Source organism: Antechinus flavipes, chromosome 3, assembly GCF_016432865.1.
Source record: "Antechinus flavipes isolate AdamAnt ecotype Samford, QLD, Australia chromosome 3, AdamAnt_v2, whole genome shotgun sequence".
Taxonomy (NCBI): domain Eukaryota; kingdom Metazoa; phylum Chordata; class Mammalia; order Dasyuromorphia; family Dasyuridae; genus Antechinus; species Antechinus flavipes.
The window spans coordinates 22,840,519-22,853,737 of record NC_067400.1 but is presented as its reverse complement, the minus strand read 5'-3'; the positions used below and the strand labels follow the sequence as shown (position 1 = coordinate 22,853,737).

Here is a 13,219-nt window from a genome sequence, read left to right as displayed (position 1 = left end):
TATACATGGCTTGGTGGTTGGCATTAGGGATCAAAAAAGGAAAAAAATTTTTTGAGGGCAAGAAGTTTGCCTTCAAGGAGCACGAAATATATACTTTATGTCATTATTATTGAATATTATTGTACGTAAGGGGTATTATTATACCTTTTTATTATTATAATAATGTGCTTTTCAACTTGTTCAGAGACAAGATCCTGTTTCTTGGGATGAAGCCTTTAAAGATATATCTAGGAATGTTCTTAACATAAGATATAATCTACTGCCCCATTTCTACACACTAATGCATGAAATCCATGCTAAAGGTGGCACAGTCATCCGTCCTCTTCTACATGAGTAAGTATAAATAAAGCTTATATATATTGCTGTACAGATTTAATTTTAAATATTTAATTTTTTACTTTTTCCAAAATCTTCAATTATGACTTTTGAAAGTCTTTTTTGTCATTCTTGAATTTTTTTTAATATATGAAATTTCTAGTCACAATTGATCACCTCACCATATGTTGTTACTGTGTTGCAATGGTTTTCTTGTTCTACTTATTTCACTTATAAGTCTCTCTAATTTTTTTGGAGAGCATTTGGTTCATCAATTTTTCCCCCTTAGGGATTTCATACATAGCTTGTTCTGTTTCTTTTTCACAAGATAGGTTTATTTAAATATGCCATTTTCTCTTCTATTGTTCTTTATATATTTGAGAAATCAAATGTGTGTGTGTGTATAAATATGTATGTATATATATGTTTTTTGGAGGACACAGAATATTGTTTCCCAGATTTCTGTTTTTTTTATGATCCTGATTGCATTGCTTTTGTTTGTACAAAGCCTTTTTAATTTAACATAATCAAAATCATCTCCTTTACATTTCATAATGCCTCTATCACCTGTTTGTTAATGAATTTTTCCCTTTTCCATAGATATGATAGGCAGATTATTCCTTGTTTTTCTAATTTGCTTATGGTGTCCCCCTTTATGTTTAATCACGAAACCATTTTCACCTTGTCTTGGTATATATTGTGTGAAATGTTGATCTATATATATTTTGGGTCTGATAGTTTTCTAATTTTGTCAGCAGTTTTTGTCAAATAATGAATTCTTATTCTAAAGGCTGGATTTGGGGATTTCTCAAGCAATAGTTTACTAAAGTCATTCACAACTGTTTCTTGTGTATCTATTCTACTGATTCACTGCTCTGTTTCTTCAATAGGACAAAATAGTTTTGATCATTACTGCTTTATAATAGTTTGAGATTTAGTCAAGTTCCTTTTTTTCATCAATTCCCTTCATGTTCTAAATCTTTTCTTTTAGGTAAATTTTGTTGTCCTTTTAAAAAAAATCACATAGCTTTTTTTTTGGCAGTTTGTGCCAAATTTTACTCAGGAATTGTCATTTTTATTATATTGGTTTGATCTACCCATGTGCAAACATTTTCACAATTGTTTAGATCTGACTTTATTTATTTGGAAAATGTTTTGTAATTATGTTCATATAGCTCCCAAGTTTGTCTTGTCAGGTAGACTTCCAAGTATTTAACATTGATTGTCTTTACTTTAAATGCAATTTAAAAAAAAAAGTCTCTTGCTTCTGGACTTTGTTGATCAGGTAAAGACTTGCTGATGATTTATGTGGATTTAGCTTATATTTATGTAACTTTGCTAAAGTTGTTAAATATTTCAAGTATCTTTCTAAGGTTCTCTAAGTATTTCATTGTATTATATCATCTTCAAAGAGACAGTTTTGAGTCCTCATTGTCTACTTTATTTTTTTTCTTTCTTATACTATAGCTAGTATTCATGGATTAATATTGAATAACAGTGGTAATAATGGACATCTCTATTTGAACCTTAATCATGTTGGGGAAGCTTCTAGCTTATTTTCATTACTATTTATGCTTGCTGATTATTTTAGCTATTGCTTATGCCATTCCCTCATATTCTCCTTATACTTGTACTCCCTATGTACCTTAATACTAGTGTTCTAGTTTTTAAGAATTACAAATATAACTTATCCATGTTGGGTTGCAAACAATTTAGCTCCATTAAATCCCTTTTTGCTTATTTATATTTCTATTAAGCCTTGATATCAGAGATCATTTGTTGTTGTCATTTAGTTCTATCTTCTTATGAAAGATTGAAATCCTTCTATATCATTAAATGACCATTTTTATCCCTTTGAAGTATTATACTTAATTTGTCTGGGTAAGAGATTCTTGGTTGTAGTCTAGGTTTCTTTGACTTCCAGAATATTATGTTCCATGATCTCTGATCCTTCAGTGTTATAGCTGCTAATCTTGATTGTGACTCCTCAATATTTCGTTTCTTTCTGACCACTTAACAGTTTTTGTTGTTGTTGTTGTTGACCTGAGATTTCTGACATTTTGCTATAATATTGTATGGAATTTTCATTTTGGGATTTTTTTCCTGAGGTTATCGGTGGATTCTTTCAGCAACTATTTTGACTTCTGGCTCAAGGATATCAGGGAAGCTTTCCTTAATAATTTCCTGAAAGATGGTGTCTAAGTCCTCCTTATGATTATGACATCCAGGTAGTCCAATAACTCTGACATTATTTCTCCTGGATCTATTTTCCAGGCCGCTATTTTTCCAGTGAGGTATTTTACACTATCTTCTATTTTGTTATTCTTTTGAATATATTTAATTCTTGCTATATCATTGAATCATTAGCTTCTACTGGCCTAATTCTACTTAAACAGTTGTTTACTTTTTCAAAGCTGTTGACTCCCCCCCATAATTCTTTTATTTCAATTCTCATTTCTTTCCCCATTTTTCCTTCTAATTTTCTTATATGATTTAAAGTTCCTTTTTGAGTTCTTCCATGAGTTCTTTCTGATCTTAAGACCACTGTCTTTTTTTTTAGAATTTTGCCCATAGGTATTTTGACATTGATGTCTTCTTCTGAGTTTATGTCATGATCTTCCCTGTTACCATAATTACTTTCTTTGGTCAAATTATTTTTGCTTGGTGTTTGTTTTGCTCATCTTTTTTTTTTTTTAAACTCTTACCATTTCTTTTAAATTTGAGCTTTGCTCCCAGGATGAAAGAGATCCTGCTCAGACCTCTTGGGCCAGTGATTACAGATACTGACTAATTACCTGGTGCTGCAGTGATATTGTCCTGAGGCCCCTTAGAAATCCTCACATCTGGGGCTAGCCTGAGGGAATTAGGTCAGGGTGACTAATGCTACTGGATGCAACAGGGAGTCTTGCAGCTCATCTAGGGTTGAATCAGGGTGCTAGTGCTAGTTTGGAGAATATTGAAACAGGTGATATGTTTCTCTGTTTCCCTGGGGCTCTGGTGGGGTGATCTGGAAAGCTGTCTATTTTCCAAGAGTATATGGAGGTCTGACAGTTGTTTGTTTGTCCCATGCCATGCAGAAGTACACTGTAATTTTTTGAATCTGGAATATATACATTCCCCTGGCTATGGTGAGGCATGTTAGATATCTCCTTCTTGGCATTTGCTCTCCCATAGTAGGGCTCAGGATCTCCCCCTGGGATTTGTTATTACCTTCCTGAAATGCTTCCTATCCTGAACTAAGTTCCCCTTTTACCCAAGTTAGACAAACCTTTCTCATCATTCTTCCAAGTTTATCTGGGTAAAAGATTGTTTCACATCCTCCTTTTGCTGGTTCTGCTATTACAGGATTTGTTTGGGGGCAATATTTTATGGTTGTTTGGAAGTGAATGAGAGTTACAATGAATTACTGCTTACTCTGCCAGTGTGGCTCCCAGAAGTTGTCCCCAGTTTTAGATATACTGAGTTTACAATGTCTACAGTAGCTTAGTTTGAAATGCTCAATAGACAATTGGAAATATGACAATGTAACTTAGCAGAGAGATTAGGATTTGACAGGCAGATCCGAGAATCATCTACTTAAAAATGATAAGTGAGGCAATGAGAGTTGACAAGATCATAAGAAGCCATAGTGTGAGGATCAATAATAATAGATCACACTTTAAAGTTGCATTGTGGCAAATTACCTTGCCCAAAATAATGGTAAGAAGAAAATAGTACACATGTTAGTCCCATTTTACTTGTCTTCACATGGACAGTGGGTCGAAAACTTTGGATTCAGGTCTTTTGGCTCCAAGTCCAAGATGCATTAAACTGTGTCTATCCAATCTCTCCAAGTGGCATAATGTATTCTATTCTAAAGATAAAACAATGGATAAATTCCAGCGGTGGCAATGATTAATGGTTATAATTTTAAAATAAATTCTTCTTCTTCTTCTCCTTCTCTTCCTCTTCCTTCCCCTCTTCTTCCTCTCCTTCCTCTTCCTTCTCCCTCCTCCTCATTTTCCTCCTCCTCCTCTACCTCCTCTTCCTCTTCTTCTTCCTCCTCCTCCTTCATATCTTTCTATTCTAATCCTCATTCCAAATAATATCTCTGAAACTTTATTGAATATCTTTACCCAAATAATTATGTACAAAGAGCAACTATATACAAGTTAACTGGAGAGGTCATCTCAAAGGGAAGGTACTAGTATTAAATAGGGCCAAGAAAAGCTTCTTGTAGAAATTCAAACATTGGCTAAGATTTGAAAGAAATTAAGAAAGCAATGATGTAGTGAGTGTAATATTGATAGTTCTAGGTAGAGATGAGAGTCTAACATGAAATTTTCTGTAGAGAGCCACAGACAGTGGGGGAACTTTCAGTGAGGAATAAAACCCTTTAGCCCAGAGGGAACCTTCTGACAATGTCTGGTTTGCCTTGCTCTCATCTCCCCTTGGGACATCTCACCCTTTCTGAGAAGTTAGTGGGGGCAGGCATGTCCATCTGTGTTCTATATGAAGCAGGAATACTTACAGTAAAGAGAGGCATTTATATATTAATAGCAGGGTGCTTATAGTTAGCCCTTGCTCAGTGTGCTATGGTGATGTAATTGTATTAAGGTATTTAGGGGCTGAGAGGACTTGAAATAAATGGATTCCATCTTTGACCTGCTTCATCACTCCTCCACTAAGATCAAGGACTTGGGCTGGTCCTGAGATCCTCCAGAGAATTAGTTCTGATGGTATATTTTGGTACCCCAGTGTGGGAGGGTTTAGAAAGCATAGTATATTTTGCACCCTAACTTGGGGGCTCTATAAAGCACACTATAATTTTCACTGCACTTCATTATTTTTGGATAGTTTTGGGGGCAATTTTCAATGTAAATGATGTGTGTATTTTGTATTATGTACACCTTTATTTTGTTTTTGCATATGTATGTGTTCATGTTTATCATATAAAACATATGATAAACATGAACATATACATGATCTATCAAATATAGTATGTTCCTTTTAGCTATAATTTCTCAGAATTCTCTTAATTCATTGCAAAATATGTATGATGACTGATTACATGTTTACTATTTCAAGGTTCTTTGATGATCAGGAAACCTGGTATATTTTCAAGCAGTTTCTTTGGGGCTCAGGCTTTTTGGTCACCCCAGTTATGGAGCCTGTAAGTATAGAAACATCACTAGTTATTTGATGGCTATTTAAAACTGGATTATGCTTGATACTAAACTCCTTTTAATTTTTAGGGGTCCACAGAAGTAGAAGCATATGTACCTGATGCCCGCTGGTTCGATTACCACACAGTAAGGGATGAATGTACTTTTTCTTTCAAAATCCACTTTAGAAAACTCCTAATATAGTCATAAAAAAGGAAGGTCATAATGCAAAAAAGATTAAAGCATCCATGACAGCTCGGCCCAAGTGTGCAAAAATTTTATGAACTACATTGCATAGATAGAAATGTTAGTATAATAATGCCTTTGATTTTTTTTTTAAATCTTACCATTGCTTAATTTTACCATTGCTTATTTTTATGAAGAAACACCAAAAACACACCTATACCACAGTATGTCAGATGCATTGAATGGAGATAAATAATAATCCTAATAATGTTCTTTGAAATTGAATTTATTTTATATAAAATATTTTATTCATGTTTTGATAGGTTCTTGTGAGTATATTCTCTATGATTTCAGTTCTTCTTCCTAATATTTAAACTCAATCTCTTCCATTCAGGGACTTGATATTGGAATTAGGAAAAGATTTACAAAGTTTCAAGCTCCTCTGGAAAAAATCAATCTCCATGTCCGGGGGGGTCATATTCTTCCTTGTCAGGAGCCTGCTCAGAATACCTTTCATAGGTAAGAAAAAGTGAAATGAGAAATGTGACATTTGAGATCTGCTATGTCTAATGATTGAATGCCTCATATTCAAACAGGAAACCCTCAAGGTCTAAAATATATATGAAATCTTTATGTACACTTTATGTATACTACATATAACAAAAGATACACTAAGTTTCTTGCTTAGGAACAACACTACTCGTGAAAAAAATTTTACTTGTGAAGCTTTTTGACTTACTACAGGCTATTACAGCTTTCTATTTATAGGATCTCCTCTGCCATTTCTACCATCATTGTTTCTGCTTCTCTCTAAAATATTAATTCTTAGCCTCCATTGTTGTTCCACTTCTGCCTCACTACCTCCCTAAATCCTAACTTTGTGATTGACAACCCCTTGCTACCATTTACTGGCAAAAGATCCAGACCACAACTGTCACCAGCAATAATTCCTTCATACCATTACTTCATGAGGTCAAAAATCATTATTTGTGATTACATTATATCTGACTCATTTGGTAATCAGTTCTTTTCTTCTTTAATCCCAAGAACCGGAAGTTCCCATTAGACTTCTGATCCAAGAATACGAGGGCATTGGAGATGTTACTTTTCCTTCTTGAAATTACAAGTTTGGAATGGAAACATACACTCATAAATATCATATCTATTAAAATAACATTTTTATATAAATATTATAAACACTACAACTCAGGTGCATTCCTTGTCAAATGGACTTTTGCAATATCCTAATCATAACATGATTTTTATGGGAAAATGGGTTACAAGTTCTAGATAATCAACTAACAAATGAACTTTCAGAGCATGACCTGTTCATAAATTGTTACTTGTCTCTCTAATCACATATTCAATAAGGATCCATTAAGCACTTATTGTGTCACAGGCATTTTCTAGGCTGTGGAGATGCTAAAAAAAAAACCAAAAAATATAGCTCCTGCCCTCAAGGAGATCACATTGTAATTGGAAAAAAACAGCATACCAATAATTATGGGATATATCTATCTTTATCTCTATCTATCTATCTATAGAATGCACATATAAATATACACATACATACATAAGCATATGCACATAAACCTATTTACACCCATTCATTCATATATGTATCCATCCACGTGTGTGTGTGTCTAAAACATCTGCAGAAGGTGATGTTTAGAAATTTGAGTGTAGTCTTTACAAAAATCAAAGAGACTACACCTTTTTTAGTAAAGAGTAAACACTTTTTAGGCATGAAGGACAATATTTCCAAAGACATACAGTTGGTAGTAGGAGTGTTGTATTTGGTGAGCACCAAGTAAGTCAGTCCATAATTTCTAGATTGGAGAATTATAGAGAAGAGAAAAATGTAAAATGATTAGTTAGCAAGGAAGGAAGGGATTTGCCGGTGAAGGGCTTTAAAAGCCATCTAGAGAATGATCTTGGAGATAATTAAGGAGCCAGTACAGTTTATTGAATGGGGAGATGTCATGATTAGAGCTGAAAAAGAGAATTATTTTGGTATTTTGAGTGTAGGTAGGGTTAGATTGGGAAGAAATGAGGCAAGGAGTTGGAAGAGTGTTGTGATTATCCAAATAAACAGAAAAGAGGACCTACATCAAGGTGTTGACTGTGTGAGAGGAGAAAAGATAAAGTAGGCAAAAGCATGTGGGTCCTAGGGTCCTTGTCCTACTTTGCTGCTCTTGTATCTTGACCCCATGTCCCATTAATAGAAGTTTTTTCTGTCTTCTAAATATTGTATGTATTTTCTGTCTTCTAAATATTGATGTTGATTTTTTTCTGAAACATTAAATAGGTTATGAGAAAGGGCCCACTTTCCCTATTGTAGAAGGCAATTCTTCCAGTCTCCCAGACTTGTAACCTAGGGTCATCCTGAAATTCTTATTTTTCCTCCCTTGCTTCCCATCTAATCTGTTGTCAAGGCCTGCCAATTTCACCTTTATAAAATCTCTTGGATACACCCCTTCTGGCTTCAAACACTGCCATCACTCTACTGCAGATCCTCGTTATCCGATGCCATACCTATTGTGTAGCTTGCTGTGTAACTATCTATTTTGAGTCTCTTCCCCTTCGAATCCATCCTCAATTGATTATTCTAAATAGTAGGTCTAGTCATGTCACTTTTCACCCCAAACATATAGCTGCAATCACTCGCTATTCTCTCTAGCATCTAATGCAAACATTTTATTTTGCATTTAAAGCCCTTCATAACCCATCTCCTTCCTACTTATCTAGTCTTCTCATACCTTCTTCCCCAATATACATTCTAATCCAATGAATTCTGGTCATTCCAAGATACCCCAAGTCTTGGTTCTGGATGTTTTGACTTACTTCCCTTCTCTGAAGTTCAGATGATTGATCTCCCTAGATAAAAGTTTAGCTTCTCAACTAAAATCTCTCCTTCTACTGACCCCTTTTAATTCTAGTATCTTCTCTTTGGTACTATTAACTATTCTTTATATAGCTTGATTTTAATATATCTATATATTGTTTCTTACACTAAATTCTCAGTTCTTTGAGGGTAGAGATTATCTTTTGCACCTTTACTTATCTCCAGTGCTTAACACAATGTCTATACACATAGTAGGTGCTTATTAAAATTTATTGATTGATTAATTGAAATGTGATATTATAAATAATACATATATGAATGCATACACATACATGAATTATATATCAACATATTTTCCTTTCTAACCATTTATGTTCCCTATGCATTTTTTTGACAAATAAAATTATTCTGAGAAGGGTTCATGGGCCTCACCAGATCTCCACGGGATTCTATGATTCCTCTCCACCCCCAGCAAAATAAAAAGGGACAAGAACCTCTATTCAAGATAGAGAAAATATTGGATAATGAATGATATTGGTCTTGATATCTCAAAAACCTGAGTTCTAATCATTTTTCTAATATGTACTAGCTGAATAATTTTGGACAAATCATTCTTTTGTACCAAAGAATATTCCTAGTATTTCTCTGATATATCATAAATGTATTATAGTTTCATCATTTCATATTTACCAAAATTATAAATCTTTTTAGCCTGTTTCTGGGCTAATTCCCATTTAGATGCATTTAAGAGTTTTTAAGATAAAATGAGTCCCTCATTTTAGTGCTTTTCTCCATTCCCTTTCATCACAGGTTTGTTGTAAGGATAAAATGAAATAGCCAATGTAAAGTCCTGTAAAAGTTAAGACATATCAATACTGTCTCTCACTATCTTTATCATCACTAACCTTTTTTTCAATGTTAACATTTTTATCTTCACTTCTGATACGTTTCTTCTCTAATAACAGTTTCTTGGTTATTGAAAAACACATATCTCTTCATCTTCTGTGCACATAATATCAAGGTCATAATTCATAATATGGTTTGAAGGAGAGGGGTAACATGAAGGGAGGATAATTGGGCAAAATATGAAAATGAACATATAATAAAGTCACCACTTAGTTTTCATTTGATCTATACAATATTGTTTTTATTTGTTTGGATTTGTACACAAGGGCACTTGCCCAGATTGTACTCAGGTTTTACTAATCAGTGTCCTTCTTTATAAGACAAATAAAATGATGATTCACTGGATATGCTGTAGAGCAGAGATGAATTAATTTATTGTTTATATATTTTGCATAGTTATTTTCTTGTTTACAGCTTTTTGTGACATAATTAAAATTAAGCATTCTGGAAATGTTTTTCTTACAGTCGAAAAAATGTAATGAAACTTATTGTTGCTGTGGATGATAACAAAATGGCACAAGGGTCATTGTTTTGGGATGATGGAGATAGCATTGGTGAGTCTCACTTTGCTACTGAATAATAGCTCATTAGTACCTCTAATATTGCCAGGGCACTAATTATTCTCTTTCTTCTCTTCCTTTATTCCTTAGCCTTTTGGGTAAAGTAGAAATTTAGTATAGTTACATCTCAAGTGACCAAGTATGAAATGAGCTTCTTCATGCTATCTGGTCCCACAATGGGATCATACAAGAGGCTATCTTTTTTGACTAACCTTGTGTGTACTAGAGGGAGGGAGTATGATCACTAAAGGTCATAGCATAGAAAACATAACCTAGAACATACTGTTTCATACATAAGAATAAGAATTGAGTTTTATGAGACATACAACACTTTCAAGAGAAAATGTAAGGCTCTCATCCTTATAAATATATAGATATATAAATAAACAAAATATTCATAATATACATACAGTGTGCATGTATATACATGAATATGCACAGACATGTACAATATATGCATATAGCACACATGTAATAATACACACAAATGCATATATATGTATGCATATGTGTATACAGGCATATATAGCATATATATCCATATCTATATCTATATATCTATATCATGTTTGGTGAGGTCTGTTATCCAGAGAAGGTTTATCATTTCATCCAGTCAGTAACTGCTCAACATAATGAGCTCCACCATTCTGTTTCTCATGTAAATAACCCCAAAGAAAATAACAATTGATCTTTATATAGCACTTGTAATTGTAAAAGATTTAACAAAGTTTTATTAAATTATTTGAAGCTCACAAAACCTTCATGGTGGTGGTAGATAGTCCAGGTCTATTTTATCCCCATTTTACAGATGAGGAAATTGAGTCTAAGAGAAGCTAAGTGTTTGCCATAATCATACAGTTAATTAGTGTTACAGCTGAGAATCACAGAGTATTTCCTTAATTCCCAAGTCTAAAACCTTATCCTCTATGCTTTACTGGAGAAGGATATCCATGTGGATTTTTAACTATTTCAAGTAATTGTTAAAGGGTGGAGAAAACTATTTTTGTATTCTTTCATGCTTTTCTATTAAAACTATTTTGTCTCTTTTTAAAATAGATACTTACGAAAGAGGCCAATACTTATCAGTACAGTTTAAGTTAAATCAGGTAAGAATCAGTCTAACATTATCTTTATTGTTTTCTTGACTTTGTGGGGGAAATTTTGTGTTTTCACAATATTCTGCAATTGGTAAGGTATTTCTTTTTCAAGGTAATAACCATATTACAAACTTCAAGGGGGAGAGAACAAATTCATGTACCCCTTTTATTTAACCCATTTGGAAACTTATGCCTCATGTTATAAATATACACTAGTATGTATATATAATGTATATACTTCATGGTGTTCAGCCCATGTTAAAATTATTGCAACTTAAACATTGTCTTTCTACTACAACTTTTCAGACTACTCTGACAAGTACTGTCACACATAATGGGTATTCAAACCCCAGTGAGCTGAAGCTTGGGTCTATCAAAGTATGGGGAAAAGATAAGACTGCAGTTTCAAGTGTGGAACTCAAATATGATGGCCTGACTGAAAACCTCAGCTTTCGGGATGATCCAACCAACGGGGTAAGATTATGATAAAGATTTCAATTATATAAAAATCCCTTTATGAATTTTTATGCTTCCTAAAATTAGAGAGCTAAGTTTTGAGTGGAAAAATAACATTTTTCATGCCTCTTCTTTCATTGTTTTCCTCCTCTTCCCTTTCGTTATTTTCCCCATTCTTTCACTTCTTTTCTTCTTTCTTTCTTTTTCTGTAGCAACAGTTAGTTGTCTTTGAATAGGAAGACACAGTACTGGCTTGCTTTAATTGATCAATCCTCTTTAAGCAAATTTTCCTGAAACTAATGTAGACTAGTTAGGTTTAGGTTTTTTTTTTTTTTTTTTAAAGTATTTGAATATTTTCTTATGGAAGAGGGATTAGTTTTCTTGTTCCCAAAGCATAGAACTAGGAAGAAAAGAAAAAAGTGTCAGGATAGGACATTTAGATTCTATGAAAGGTGAAAAAAAAAACTTTTTTAAGGGAAATATTTCAAAAGAACAATTGGCTTCACAAGGGAAACAGTAGCATTAAGGTTCACGGTTTTGGAACAATGGAGAAAGCATTAACACTCAAGAAGGTGCTGTTAGAAAGTAGGTGTCTCATATAGGACCATGTATTGCAAATTGCTTTCCTTTCCCTCACTTCTCATTCCTCTGGGAAATTGTCAAACAAAGACTAAATCATATCTTTAGAACTGATAGAGGCCTTCAATGTCATTGATCCCATCTGCCTCATCTTAAAGACATTCTATTTGTCTTAACTACCTTTGTGGCTTTAGGCAAGTTTCTTCCTCCCTAATCTTTTCTTTCCTCATCTATAATGAGAAGGGGGGTTGGACTAGATTATTAATGTCAAGATCTAACAGGCTATGTTTCTTTAAAAAAAAGTTTATTGATATATTTTATGCTATTACTGTTCATCACGATAACCTAGGAATATAAAGTTCTGAATGACTACTAAAGTTGTGTATTTTCTTTAACTCTCCTAGATATTAGACATTGATCTTAATAATAAAAATGTCATCTTGGAGAAAAACATAGAAATTTCTTGGAAGACATGAGAACCAAACGCCAACTTCGATTTTCAAAAAGGATGAATCTACTACAATTTCAATTAATGTCTAATTTTTTGTCTTAAAATCCCCCATGTAATATAATTCAATATTATGAAATATATTTAAAAGATATTAATTGTGTGTTGTTTTTTTTATTTTTCTAATTTAAACAGAGCTCTAAAAGCCTATTTCTTTGTTGAATAGTTAGAATAATTTCAGAGATATCATGCTCAGAGATGTCTGTCAACTATTTACTGAACATGTCGATTGAAATTAACCAAGTGGAAGTTAAAAAAGCAATATTTAATTTTCTTAGCTATTCCAGAAATCTTCTCTCATTTACTATGTCGTTTTTTTTTCCCTCACATCTAAATATAGTTACTGTTTCTATTCCTTCATGTTTTGCAAAGCATATTGCAAATATTATCTACTTTACTTTCACAACAATCCTGAGAGGTGTTAGTATTATGCCCATTTTATAGATGAGTCTGAGAAAGGTTTCATCAATTTCCCAGAGTCATATAGCTAACCTAATATCTGGATCAAGATTCAAAATCCACACTCCCAGTCCTGCCCATTTTCCATATACCAACTATCAGGCATACAAGTCCAGGAATTATTGAAGGGGAAAACAAGAATTAAGAGCAGGATGCTGATCTAT

At 33.3% G+C, this 13,219-nt stretch overlaps 1 protein-coding gene across 1 annotated transcript in view; it reads left to right on the top strand.

The window, feature by feature from the left end:
• The window catches only part of SI (sucrase-isomaltase), a 94,822-nt gene extending 82,128 nt beyond the window's left edge, over nt 1-12,694 (top strand). Inside the window, exons 40-47 of the mRNA XM_051983118.1 lie at nt 185-333; nt 5,383-5,467; nt 5,550-5,606; nt 6,040-6,164; nt 9,862-9,950; nt 11,013-11,062; nt 11,360-11,527; nt 12,493-12,694. Coding sequence (XP_051839078.1) covers nt 185-333; nt 5,383-5,467; nt 5,550-5,606; nt 6,040-6,164; nt 9,862-9,950; nt 11,013-11,062; nt 11,360-11,527; nt 12,493-12,564 — 795 coding nt within the window. The 3' untranslated portion in view covers nt 12,565-12,694. The remainder of the gene's footprint in view (nt 1-184; nt 334-5,382; nt 5,468-5,549; nt 5,607-6,039; nt 6,165-9,861; nt 9,951-11,012; nt 11,063-11,359; nt 11,528-12,492) is intronic.
• The last annotated feature ends 525 nt before the right edge of the window (nt 12,695-13,219 follow it).